Below are 13,376 nucleotides of genomic sequence, written 5' to 3' on the forward strand. Positions count from 1 at the left end.
GCCTACTCTTTGGATTTTCCTAGAGGAGGCAGGAAAATAGGGAAGAGAACTATCAGATAGTGCTACTACAATAAGAGGATGGGATTCAGAAGGATTAGGTTGATAATTTAGGTTGGACTGCTAGGAGATTGTCTCTGGGACTATGACACCAGAGTAGAGATAGGGATGACATGGAGCAAGCCATGTGAAGTTTAGGTGTAGAATAGATCAGCCAGAGGTTGCAGCTGGTACAAAGGCCCTGTGGTGTAAGAGACAGCGTGACAGGTTGGAGGACCAGAAAGAAGGCTGGTGTGGCTGGAGCTCAGTGGGTGAGGGGAGTTGGACAATATAACAAGCAAAGCAAAGCCTCCATCTACATGGAAGATAGTATGACTGGTGGTCCCTGCAGTAGCCTAGTGCCGTGACCCTGAGGTCCAATCACAGAGTGCTAGCTAAACTGGGGAAAGAGTTTGCATTTCATTTTATAGGTAGCAGGAAGCCACTGGGGGTTCTTGAGCAGAAGAGAGACTTGATCTTATTTAGAGTTAAAAAAATCTTCTTAGCTTCTCTCTGGATAATAAGACTAGGAAGCCTAGAGATGGAAGGAAGGACCCCAGGTAAGAGGCTCCTGTCGTCCTCCAGGGGACGGTGCTTGGACCAAGGGGTGGAGCAGATCTGTGGATGGACCACTTCACGAGGGTGAGCCAACAGAGCTGCGAATCGATGGACAGGCTAGAGTGAGGGAGAGCATCACAGATAAAGCCTAGATTCCTGATGTGAGCAGTGGTAAATTGTGCTATTTATGGAGGCGAGGGAGCCTGAGAGAAGAGCACGTGTGCACTGTGAATCTTCAGAAGGGGTGGTAGAAAGCATTCCTCCAACTTAGCCTCAGAACTTACTTTGTAGATCTTCTCACTGCATACAAGAAACATATGTTGAGCAACGCCGGGCTTGTGTCACTAAGCTATGCTAGCCCGAGGCACCCACTCCAGTGGAAGGCGTATGTTTTCTTAAGAAAACCAGATGTTCCAGTCAGGACACCCATCTCCCAGTAAGAAGAAACATTCTACTGTTAATAAAGGCTTTACCTAAAGAAGAGCCAAACTTACTTAAGCCAGGATCCATTTATTCCAGAGTGATTCTTAACCATCATGGCCCCCTGACTCAGTACTGTGATGACATGGATTGGCCTTTGGAGTAGCTCTATGTCCTCCCTCATCCTTTATCTGGCCCAGATTGGGTTAGTTCCACAGGTGAATGGTTTCCCACATTATATACTGATTCTAATTTTACTTCCAAAGGATGATCATATCCTCAAGTTCTAGGGATCTAATATCCCATGCTTACACTCTGGCTATAGATTTAAGAATAGTAAAATGGCAACACTGGCTTAGTTCCATTGTATTTCTATCCCACATTTTGTCTTTGGTAACCAGAGCCCCAAGGGTAATGGTTTGGATGCTTGATCATTGGTGACAAATGTTGGCGCAAGCCCGGAACGCCAAGTTCCAGTCCCCTGTTAGAACTGTGCCAGATACAAACATGCCTAAACACTGCACCTCTTGGGATAGGAAATGCTAAAACCTGGCAGCTTTTCCATGAAATTTGTTAAGAAAGGAGTCGTGGAAGCTGGCAAAGGCCATTTGAGCTGCTGGCATGAGGGAATCCGAGCAACTCCTCCATGATGGCCCAATGGAGACTCACGTTTACCTCTTCCCTTCAGCTCTTCTCATTAATCCGTGTGAGGCCAAGAACTTGATCCACATTTTAGCTCCTGAAATTCCTTGCCAGTGCAGAGTCCAGGAGAGGAGCCCAGTCCCCAAGACTCATTTTCCTTTCCATCTATGTCTACCATATGTATTACTAATATTCAACTGGTCAGGAAAAATCCTGGTAATTGCTTCATTTCTTTTCTTCTTCTGTATTCTCTCTTCTCTCTTCCTTTACTTCCAGAGTCTAGTAACACCAACATTGTCTTTCTCACCTGAGACTGCTGCATAGTGTTCCAAAGAATATGTGTTGAAATACACAGGTCGGTATAGGATGAACATGGTATGGGGTGTATGGATACAAGAAAGATAAATATTTCTACCTTTTAAAAGGCAGTACGTTTACCTTTCTATTAAACTCAATCAAGTTTCCTCACATGTACAGATTTTTTTAAATGATTTTATTTATTTATTTGACAGAGAAAGATTACACGTAGGCAAAGAGGCAGCCAGAGAGAGAGAAGCAGGCTCCCCACTGAGCAAAGAGCCCAATGTGCGGCTTCACCCCAGGACCCTGAGATTATGACCTGAGCCAAAGGCAGAGGCTTAACCCACTGAGCCACCTAGGCACCCCGACATGTACAGATTTTTCATCCAAACCCTAGAACTTAGCAAGCTCAGAAGTCTTTAAATGAAGATTTCTTTATAAAAAAAAAAGAGAGAGAGAGAGAGAGAGATTTACTTATTTATTTGAGAGAGAAAGCAGGCTCAGTGGGGAGGGGCAGAAGGAGAAGGAGAGAGAGAATCTTAAGCAGATTCGGAGCTGAGCATGGAATCTGATGTGGGTCTTGATCCCATGATCCTGAGATCACAACCTGAGCTGAAGCCAAGAGTCAGATGCTTAACCAACTGCGCCACCCAGACACCCCTTAAATGAGCATTTCTATACCACTGAGAGTGAATCTTCCCAAGAGCAGCAAAACATCTATACCCTTGTTTTGGGTCAACATTTTATGGCACATTTACCTGAAAAACACGCTGGTAGAGCAAGTATGTGAAACAGAAACATTTAGATACTCTTAGAAAAGTATAAAGTTTGTTTACTTGTCAGACACCCCTCACTTTGGTGTCTTCTGAGGGGAAGAAGAAGCCTTATGTCCCAAGTAGCAGAAAAGATATTTGGCATTTAAAAAAAAAAAAGAAAGAAAAGAAATCACAGAAGATCTTAGATAATCTTGATAGTAATTTCTTCACATTGGCATTTTGTCACATCAGAAGCGTTAGAGCCGGAAGGAAGGCTGTGTATTGTAGGGAAAGTGGGCAAAGGGCGAACCAGCCATCCCCACTGTTACCTACTCCTGTTAGTGGTGTGTGTGTCTAACGTATCTTCCCTCCCCTCACTCATCTCTTCTACTGTTTTTCTTTCCCATCATGCAGTGCGTCATCCAAGGACTCATCTCAAAGCAAAATCATCCGCTTCACTCTGGGTCAGAAAAAGATTTCTAGGTTAGATTTTTCTGTGTCCTGCAAAGCATGGTTTCAACCCAACTCATTGATCCCTTTGCTCTGGCTAAGTTTCCTTTCAGTCCCTCTCCCTGTTTCGTGTTTGCGGTTTGAGCAAACCAAACATGCTTTGGCTAATGACCCAATGTGGGAGAGTTTTGAGTGTCTGGGGCGGGGCGGGGTGGGGGGGGGAAGACATCATTGAAAAGGAGTATGTGTGTGTGTGTCAGAGCCTGTGTGAGATGAAGCTGTACATACTGCTTCTGCATTTCTTTGAGTTGGCCTTTGTTCACTCATCAAAATCCTTTTTGATTTAGGGAGAGGTAAGTTTCTAGGTGGATTTTGTAGTTGTTTTATGATGAGCTTGGCTCCCTGCTCTGGCCTGGCCCTGATCCCACCTCACCTGCATCCCTTTTGTGTGTGTGTGTGTGGTGCTTTTTATTGTTGCTGTTTTTGCTAAAATTACTAATGTGGGATTGGTTTTCTTTTGAATTCTAGAGAATGGAAGCATGACTCCCACTGGTGGGAGGAGACAAAGCAGCAAGGCAGCTCTGTCTCATTTTCGTTTCTGGATGCTCTTTTATACCTTGGAGAGATTGCCTCAGTCTCCTAAAAATAAAAATCAGCCTTGCCTACTAACTAGTTCTCTTGACACAGAGTTTTGCATCTACGGCCTCGTAGGAGGACCCGTTCCAGGGTATGGGAAATTGCCGGTCATGTCTTTGGGATCCACTGTTCTTTTAAACGTAGCAAGAACTAACATTTTTGAATGTTCGTTATGCACCAGTTTGAATGCATTCTCTTATTGAATCCTCACGTCAGTCTTCATATGGCAGGTCATGATTGTCCCCATTTTACAGATGAGAAAATTAAAATCGAGGAAGTTAGGTAAGTTACCCAAGGCGACACAGAAAGTACATAAAAGCAGGATTTGAGCCCCGGTATCTTAATCTAGAACCCTCACCTTAACCACTGTGTTACACACCTCTCTTTCTCCTCCCCCGAAATCTGGTACTTAGGGGGTTGTCAAGGCTGCTTTTAAAAATCTTTGATTTCAGACATTACCCTCCGTCTTTTGCCTCCACTTGTAACATCCCAACAGAACCCAATGCTGGGGTGGAATTGCTTCATTTACTTTTCATTGAATTCTCACTTAAAGCTAAAGGGAGACCCTCACTGCATTTGTATCTGTATTTGTGTGGCAAATACGTTCTGAATGTCAGCCTGCTGCCCCACTCCGTCAACCTCTAGGTCCTTTTTCTAGCCAGAGCCTTTTTTTCCTTTTCTGAAGGGTTACACATCGGGAGACCCAACTTGGGGATCTGCCTGGCTGTTGGCAAGAAGCCACAGGGCAGTGACCTCTCTGTAGACCAAGTCCAGATACTACACTCACTTGTTTCCTGGGGACAGGAGGGAACCCACATTCATCAGTGCTTCTCATAATCTTGTGTCTTTGTCAGTTTGGGGTGCTAGAACAAATCACCGTAAACCAGGTGACTTAAACAGCAGAAATGTTTTCCTTACAGTTCTGGAGGCTGGGAAGTTCCAGGTCAGGATGACATTCAGTCAGGTTCTAATGAGAGCCCTGTTCCTGGTTTTCAGTAGCCGTGTTCTTGCTGTCCACACATAGAGAGCAGCACAAGAGGAAGCAAGCCCCATTCATTCTCTTGTTCTAAAGCACCAATCCCATCATGAAGTCTTTAACCTCATGACCTAATTCCCTCCCGTGAGCCCCATTTCCAGATACCATCACCCGGGGTTTAGGGTTATGACACATGAATTGGGGCAGGAATGAGGAGGACATAAACACCCAGGTCATAACAGCATACTAGAGAGTACCTGCTTTCCCTGAAAAGTAACACAGGGTCCAACTCGGACACCGACTGCCCTGGCAAATGGGGTTCCCAGTTTTTGAGTGTGATGCAGATGTACCTACATAGGTGTCAACCTAAATAAGGAGGTAAACTGAGGCAAGCTCAAATTACCAAACTCAAATTGAGTTTATTTGGGAATAGCAGAGGAATTGCAATTTGGGAAACACATGCCAGAGCAAGAAGCAAGTGAGCCTATTGAGGATTTGGGGTGTGCTGTATTTTTTTTTTTAAGATATTTATTTATTTATTTATTTGACATAGAGAGATCACAAGTAGGCAGAGAGACCAGCAGAGAGAAAGGGAAGCAGTCTCCCCACTGAGCAGAGAGCCCAGTGTGGGGCTGGATCCTAGGACCCCGAGACCATGACCTAAGCAGAAGGCAGAGGCTTAACCCACTGAGCCACCCAGGCACCCCTGGGGTGTGCTGTATTGATGGACCAGGAGTGCAAGGGGACATGTGAGGGTCCAGCCAGAGTCCAAGCAGTATGTTCATCAGTTTAAGGATGGAGAGGAATTCTGGCAGATGTGCATCGGTCAGGAGATGTTTCCATAATCCGTAAATCAGACATTTATGGGAAATGAGTTTCCCCGTTCTTAAGTGCCGTTCTTTTGAGGGCGTGTGCATGAGATGCTCCATTTCCTATCCTCCAGTTCCACTGTAGATTGAAATTCTTTCACGGACAAAAGGAAAGGAGGGGAATGAGCTTGGAGGGAACCTGAAATCCAGTGTTTGTTCCCACGCTGTGCTCTGTTCTAGAAGATAAAGCAAACAGGAGCTTGCTGGGGAAATATCTGCTTGAGGCACATGGCCACTGCGGGATGATTTGTTATCAGTCCCGGATGGTGAAAGGAGGCAGTGGGAAGAGAGGAAGGACTGAAGGGTGAGGCCGTGTCTGCCCCTCCCCCAGGGTGTGCTGGGTATATGGCTTCCATGCTGACTGAAAGCCAAGGTCTGGCTTTCTTTCAGGGTCACATCCCCCCACCTAGAGTTTCTTTTGGATACATTTTTGTCTCTGATGAGGCTAATGAAAGGATGTTCTTTGTTTCATTATTTGACTAATAATCCTCCTTACCCTCCCTTACCCCCTTCCCTCCCCCCCACCCCCAGTTTTGAACACAATTCTGATAAGCATTTTAGCTGATCCAGGCATCACCAAATGGAGCCATAATGTTAGCAGCCAAAAGAAATAGCCTCACACCTGCTGATGGAGCAAGGCACCTCTCCCAGAGCTCAGGAAATAGATCTCACTCAAGTGCAAACATTGCTGAACACCTGGTGGAGTCAAACACCTCGAGAGACACCAGGGGTATCCAACAGGGTGGGAAGCCTCACCCAGGAGTCTGGATGCAGGGAAGAGGCTTATGGGGGAATCAGCACAGGGATGGAGGTTTTCCATAAATTTCTGCCTTCGACTACGATTATTGTCCCTTGGCAAGACCGGCGGGTGCCAGGTTCATAGGAATAGTCCATCTGCAGAGACATGGAGGCTTGGCGGCTGTGAGTGCGGCTAGTCAAACCTCCTGAAAGCCCCTCTTCACCATTCACCACGTCACCTGGGCAGATGATTTATTCTCCAGGAGCCCGTGTTTCCTCACTGCCTCATTCAGTGTAATGTGGATCAAGTAAACTCATCCCAACCCTTTTATCTCTGGCCCATAATGAGTGCACCATAACCAGCAGATGCAGTGACGTTGGTGTTTCGGGTTGATCTGGGCCAGAACAACTAGAACCTCTAGCAGAGCCCCACGGAGTTGATCTACATGACCACCTTATGGTGAGGAAGCAGTGGGGCTCATGCTTCTGTCCTCTTTGTCTAGCTGCTGAAAAGCAGAGGCCATGGAGATGAGAGATTTAGCATTTAATGATCTCCTCTGGCTAAAAAAAAGCATCTCTGATCACACCTTCCACCTGAGATCCCAAACATGTGCGCACGAGCTGCCATCCTTCCTGGGAGGGCCATCTTCTCCATTTCAAGAGGCTTTGCGGGGAAGAAGGCCTTTCTTCCCATCAGCATGCACAGCATGTGGAGCTGGGATGCACTCACAGGTTATGTGCCAGCAATGACTACTTACCACCCTGCCTGCTTGGCTCTGAACATGTTGACGAAATCAGCCATGGCTCCAACAGCAGTGGGGTTTCTCTTCTGCCTCTTTTTAACACCACTTCCTTTAAATTTACTTTTTTTTTTTTTTTTTTTTTTTGGAAAAGCAACATGTGTATGTTTCAAAGAACCCATCTGTGCCCTCTGTCATTTTGTAACTATGTTTGGAACATGGAATGATCTTGGGAAGTAGAGTTGTTCTGGCAAAGGAGTCCTTGGAACATTCTGGCACCATAAATGATGCAGGATTGACTTGACATGCTCCCCTCTCGCTGCTGGTCTACATGAGCGAGACCCAACTCTCCTGAGAAGAGGGATGCTTACGTACAGGTAGCAACTGTTTCCAGGCTGGGACTTGATAGCAGTTCTGGTGATGCTCGAAGATGTTAACAGTAATGAACTTGGGAATGTGAGCTGGGTCTGTGTTACTGTGAACCAGAGGATACTCTCCTTTTCTGCTCTAGCTCTGCTCCCAGCCTCCCTAACAAATGCCTCACTGCTGGAGGCCAGGACAATGTCCAGATTCATATTGTGGCACACAAGGACTTCTCTACTGGTGCCCTGCCTGTTTCTCCAGCCTCATTTCCTCCCAACCTATCCCCCACTCCCCAGTACACATCAGCCCTTCCTTCCTCTTCAGGAGACCTCTGCCTTTCATCCTGACTCCGTACCCTCTTGCCCTCCACTCACATTTCTGTTCCATGCGCCACATCTTCCTCTGGGGTCCCACCTATTTGGGACCTTCCCTGGCCATCCCACCAACTTCCAAGATTATCATTTTCCTTCTCTGAATTACTTCTGACCTTTGTATATTCTTTTATCAATACATATGTAATTTAGATGTCATCTGGGATCAGTCAGCCTCTTAAGAACAAGAACCCTCCTTCTGTCTGACCTGCTGTAGTAAAATACCACAGACTCAGTGGCTGATAAACAACAGAAATTTATTGTCCACATTTCTCAAAGCTGGAAGTCCAAGATCAGGATGCCAGCCTAGTTGGGTTCTGGTGAGCACTACCTTCCAGGTGGCAGATGGCTGACTTCTCACTCTGTCCTCATAGGGTGGAAGAGGCCAGCTAGTATTCTGCACCATGTTTTATAAGGGTGTTAATATCATTCTTGAGGGTTCTGTGTAATGACATTATCATCTCCCAATCATCTCCCACAGGGCCCGCCTCCTAATGAGATCACACTGGGCATTAGGATTTCCACATAGGAATTTGGGGTGGGGGGACATAAACATTCGGACCATAGAAAACTCTTCTTCAGTTTTCAGAAAACCCGTTGCCTTCCCCATGATTGCTCATGTACTTTAGGTCCTCATGGTCACCTTTGTCTTTGAAATGCTACATTTGAAATCTTATAATTCACTCTGAATTAAATCAGGGGGATTGACTCACTATCCCAGAGAATATTTTGGTTCCCTCAGGGGTCGATCCAAACAAGCCTTTTTCCTTACATCCTACCCACCACACGTTCATTCATGGCCTTTGTATGGTAGGTGCACTTTGCTGAAAATTTCAGAGGGTTGGTGGGGGGCTTGCTTTGGAGCAAGCAATTACTCAAGCCCATTCACAACAGAACCCATGTTTTTTTTTTTTGTTTTTTAAAGATTTTATTTATTTATTTGACAGGCAGAGATCACAAGTAGGTGGAGAGGCAGGCAGAGAGAGAGGAGGAAGCAGGCTCCCCGCTGAGCAGAGAGCCTGATGCGGGGCTCGATCCCAGGTCCCTGGGATCATGACCTGAGCAGAAGGCAGAGGCTATAACCCACTGAGCCACCCAGGCGCCCCCAGAACCCATGTTTTAAAGCATCTAGACACTTTCTGAAACTTGGAAGAAGTTACTTGGTCTCTACCTAGTCTTTCCATTTGGTCAAGTTCAAGGAGCTGTCCTGACTAAGGTGTAACAGTGATGGAAGTAGAAGGTGACATGAATTGGCTTGAACTTGGGGGTGGCTTTTGATGCCTAAATATGTGCTGACCATTCCTTTTCATATCAGCCTCCAAGGCCTTCAAGAGCTCCTTCTCCATGTCCTAGGAAATTGGGCACAACCCTGCAGCCACTTGAAGGCTATGCGGCTCCCATCAGAGGTGCAGCTCTCGGTCCTGACTCAGTGCAGAGAATCTGATGATGACCACCCATGGGAAACCAGAACTGGCTTAGTTGATCCAAGACCAGGAATGTTTCACTCTGGGGGCTGGGGCCTACAGATGGCTCAGAGGTACCCTAAGTATAAGGTCTCCATCACAGATAGTTGGATGAAGCAATTTCTCTTCTGGAACATTTCTTAGGGAAATGAGTACCATCTGCCAAAACCTGGCTTGCCTCTTTGAAAATGTAGATCTCAGACTTTCTTATGTTGATTTTTGTCCTCTTTCTTCTGATACTTTCATCTAGATCCATCGATTTCCTCCCATTATTTTGATTGTTTTTTTTGTACCAAAGCATCTTTCCTTTATTATAATGCCGAATTCATTTATGAATTCATGCTTAGCAGAGAGGATGAGAAGGGGAACTCACATGCATTAAGTACTTATAATAGGCCAGACATTAAACCCCATTCCAAATGAACAACTATCCTATTGGATAGTTTATTATTATTCCAAAGTTATCTGATATGGAACATGAATCTTGGAGAGATTATAACACTGGTCTACTGTCATGTGTATGGAAAAAGCCCATATTTTATCCATTATTCCACACGGCCTCATAGAGGACTAGACTGCCTACGCAATTCAAGGTTATACTCATTCCATCTGATGCTTTGATCAATCTTCTTTCTCTAATGGCCCTGACTGCCCTGAAAAATTTGTGGTCCAGCCCTGGGTCAGGACAGTGGGGGCTCTTCAGCAGCTCTGCGAAGGGAATATATCTTTTCCTTTCCTGTTGCTTTTTGCCTCCCTACTCCTTGCAAGCCCCCTCTGAAGTAGAATGCTATGGCCCTTTACCCTGTACCACTTCATACAATTGCTGTGACATTATCTTGGAACAAGGCTATAATGCTTTTCCAGGCCTGTTTGTGGGCATAAGGACTCCTGTAGACTATAGCTGGGTTAGAGGAGTCCAGCCCAAAGGACTCCACGTCTGCACCTGCAGAATCCCTACCATTAATTGTCAGTCCTTCGCTAAAAATGACTTGGAAGCCTCACTGGATGCTGTTTGTACTGGAAGCAGAACCAAGATGTACCAAGATCCCATTCCTAGGCCTCCTTATCCAGTTGTGCTGGCCACATCTTGTATTCAAATATAGACCAAGGCTTTGCTGGTTTTGTACCCCACTCTGTGCCTGTCTTTATAGGGTGAATATCTTCTCCAAACAAGATGGGGTAAATTAACAGAGGGGCAAATCCCCCCAGGATTTGGAGGAAAGTGCACTTCCCTCTGCCACTTGGTTGGGAAGAACTCACTCTGTTCCTTCTCGCCTAGTTCCCAGTCAGGGAATTGGGCCACCTTCTTCTTAACTGTATAAATTTTACAGTGCTCTCACACTAGCTCATGTTCTCTGTTTATTCTACAACCATCTTTCTTGCTCAGCCAGCAAGAAAAGTTTAAAGCGATTGCCTGCTTATATGTAAAATGCTTCCAGACTACAGACCTCTTTGGTGCTTACAGATTTGCATGGGAAGAGAAAGTTGAAAGCTTTATGAGTTGAAAGTTCAGACTTATCACTAGATCTAATGCTAGTCAGCAGAGGTTCCAGTGGCTTTTAAACACAGTTAAGTAGGTTTTAACTGAAAGATAGAACTATTTCATTATTTATTTATCTTTCAACTTTTAATGATTAGAAACAGCCTGCTTTGTAGTCTCTGAACCCAAGTTCCTGATCTGGGGAGACTTAACCTTAACTCTTGGGGGAGGAGGCCATAATATCTTGAGACGTATTACAAAGATGTCTGCTAGCTTTATTTCCCAAATTACCCCAATAGGGGTATTTCATTTAAAGAGAACATGTATGTGTGTGTTTAGGTTAATGGATTCCTGCTGGTTTTACAGAAAGAACATATTATTTTATCCATCTACTGTGCAGAGAAGCTGGCCTTCAGCCTCTAAATAATGCCTATGGAGACAAGTTGTCAGGTGTTGAGGAAGAATACATGTCTTAACACATGTTTCCACCCAGGCCATAAGTTTTCTCATTGTAGTTGTATTGGGTTCTGAGTGCTAGCAAGTCTTTTTCTGACCATTATGAATTACATCATGTTCTTGACCCTGCAACCCCGGATTATGACAAACATATGACAAACCAAAGGTAGGTATTAATGCACACATAATAAGGTAAACACTTTAGAGTCTTAATTGACCTGTATGTTCCACACTTCATAGAATTAGAGTTGACATGGTTTGGCCCCACTGAAAAGTAAAATTACTCATCCAAGAGAATAAGGAAGATGAACTTTGTATTTTTAATCAGCAAACATATTCATTTACTTTTCCTTCAGAATTTGCCTTTGCTCAAAGGCAAACTCAAGTTTTGCTGGTGGACTTTGCTGCGGTCATTAGTAGCCTAGGTGTTTGTAGTGATTCCACTAAATATTTTGATTGGCAAACCTCCACAGACCCAATGTCTTGAATGGTTCATTTACCTCCTGCATGATTGCAGTTCTTTCTTCTGAGACACTGCCATTCCCCTGAGACTGAATCCATCCTTCTGTTGCTCTTGGATTTTAGACTTCCAGGTCCCACTGCAAGGGTATCCGCTGCAGGCAGTGAAGCCAAAACACGTGGAGGGTCAGCCACTGCTAACAACCGACGCAGCCAGAGCTTTAACAACTATGACAAGTCCAAGCCTGTCACCTCCCCGCTTCCACCACCACCACCAAACAGCCATGAGAAAGGTAAGTCAACTTCTTGAGGATCCTTTTTGACATCTTCCTTTACAGCAGATCCAGTTCCTTTTGGTGAGTTTGGTCAGGGTTGGGAACGGGTTATAAATAAGACAGACTACAGGACATACTGGCTGGCAGGAACTTTGTTAGCAGAGGCATTAAGAAGGTGAGGGAAATACGTTTTTAGTTGCTAGCAGAAATACATGTGTTTGTTTCAGTGAGGGCCCAGAAGATATCTGACCATGGAGAGAAGTGATACAGCATCTACAATTTGAAAATAAACTTTCATAGAACATGTTATATATGGTAGATCGTTTTCTAGAAATGCAAGCTTCTTGGAGGATGCATTGTGTAAACTGATTAGATTTTTACCCATCAAAAGTGATTATGAAGGAAGTTAAATAGAAGGGGCATTTCACCCTTCGAAAAGACATGTGGGTTGGCCAAATGAATACCTTGACTACATAAAAGAATATGCAACATTATTCTTGTGTTCTGGTGATGTAACTTTTATCAAAAGAAGATAAGACTTTTTGCTATACATAGCCCTGAGATTTTAGGATGGGGGGAAAGGTGAGTAGCGTTGTGGGGGCTGTTGCCCAGAAGGTAGTGAACAAACCTTTGCTTGCTCCAGTCTGTGTCCTGTGGGACACTGGGGAAAGGAATCAGCATAGAAGATTCTATGGTAAGAGGCAGAGCCCTCCTTCATTCCTCCCAGGCAAAGGGGTATAAACTTCTTCGCAGAACACATTCAGATCTCTTGTAAGCATTGTCTGTCTGATAGGATTTGTCCTAGACGTGCCCCGTTACTCTCCCGAGACCCAAGGGGGCTGCCTCTCACTCCTTAAAGTGCTCCAAGAGTCTGGTCAGCCTTCCCACTGTGAACGAGGTCAGAGCCTCCCTGACCTACCTCTCCAGCCCAGGTTGATTTGGTTCAGTGGAGCTGGGTTTCTGCCCTACCCCCAGCTAGAATATTTGAGAAATTTGTATGGCTGATATATATATGGCAGAAGGTTTTACCTACAGGGCTCTGGAAACTCTGCAACTAGAAGTAGGATGTCTTAGCCAGTCAAGATGCTTTGTGATCCAGCCTTGGCTTCTGCCTGAAGAAGATCATTTTTCTTCTTCTCCGTTCCCCCTCTTCGCCTCCCCTCCCTTTCTCTTCTACAACCATACCTAAGTGTGTTCTTTTCAAAAGTGTGTTCTTTTCAAATATGTGTTCTTTTCAGAAGTGTGTTCCTTTTTTAAAGTGTGTTTAAATTGCAAAAATAACATGTGCTTATAAAATGGTACAAGTACATATCAAAAGTTCTCCTTTGCATGCTCCCTGAAGGATGCTAATATAAACCGTCCTTTATATATTCTTCTGGAACTGATTTC

The 13,376-nt window shown here is 44.9% G+C and overlaps 1 protein-coding gene across 13 annotated transcripts in view; it reads left to right on the forward strand.

Moving 5' to 3' along the window:
• Positions 1–13,376, forward strand: part of NAV2 (neuron navigator 2) — a 712,574-nt gene that overhangs the window by 490,899 nt on the left and 208,299 nt on the right. For 9 of the 13 annotated variants that reach the window (XM_082747350.1, XM_082747349.1, XM_082747355.1 and 6 more), the window contains exons 6-7: positions 3,126–3,194; positions 11,839–12,005. In XM_082747350.1, coding sequence (XP_082603476.1) covers positions 3,126–3,194; positions 11,839–12,005 — 236 coding nt within the window. The remainder of the gene's footprint in view (positions 1–3,125; positions 3,195–11,838; positions 12,006–13,376) is intronic. The other 4 variants (XM_082747353.1, XM_082747358.1, XM_082747361.1 and 1 more) reach the window with 1 other exon arrangement.

The sequence above is a fragment of the Mustela nivalis genome (assembly GCF_964662115.1).
Source record: "Mustela nivalis genome assembly, chromosome: 9".
In the NCBI taxonomy this organism is placed as follows: Eukaryota; Metazoa; Chordata; class Mammalia; order Carnivora; family Mustelidae; genus Mustela; species Mustela nivalis.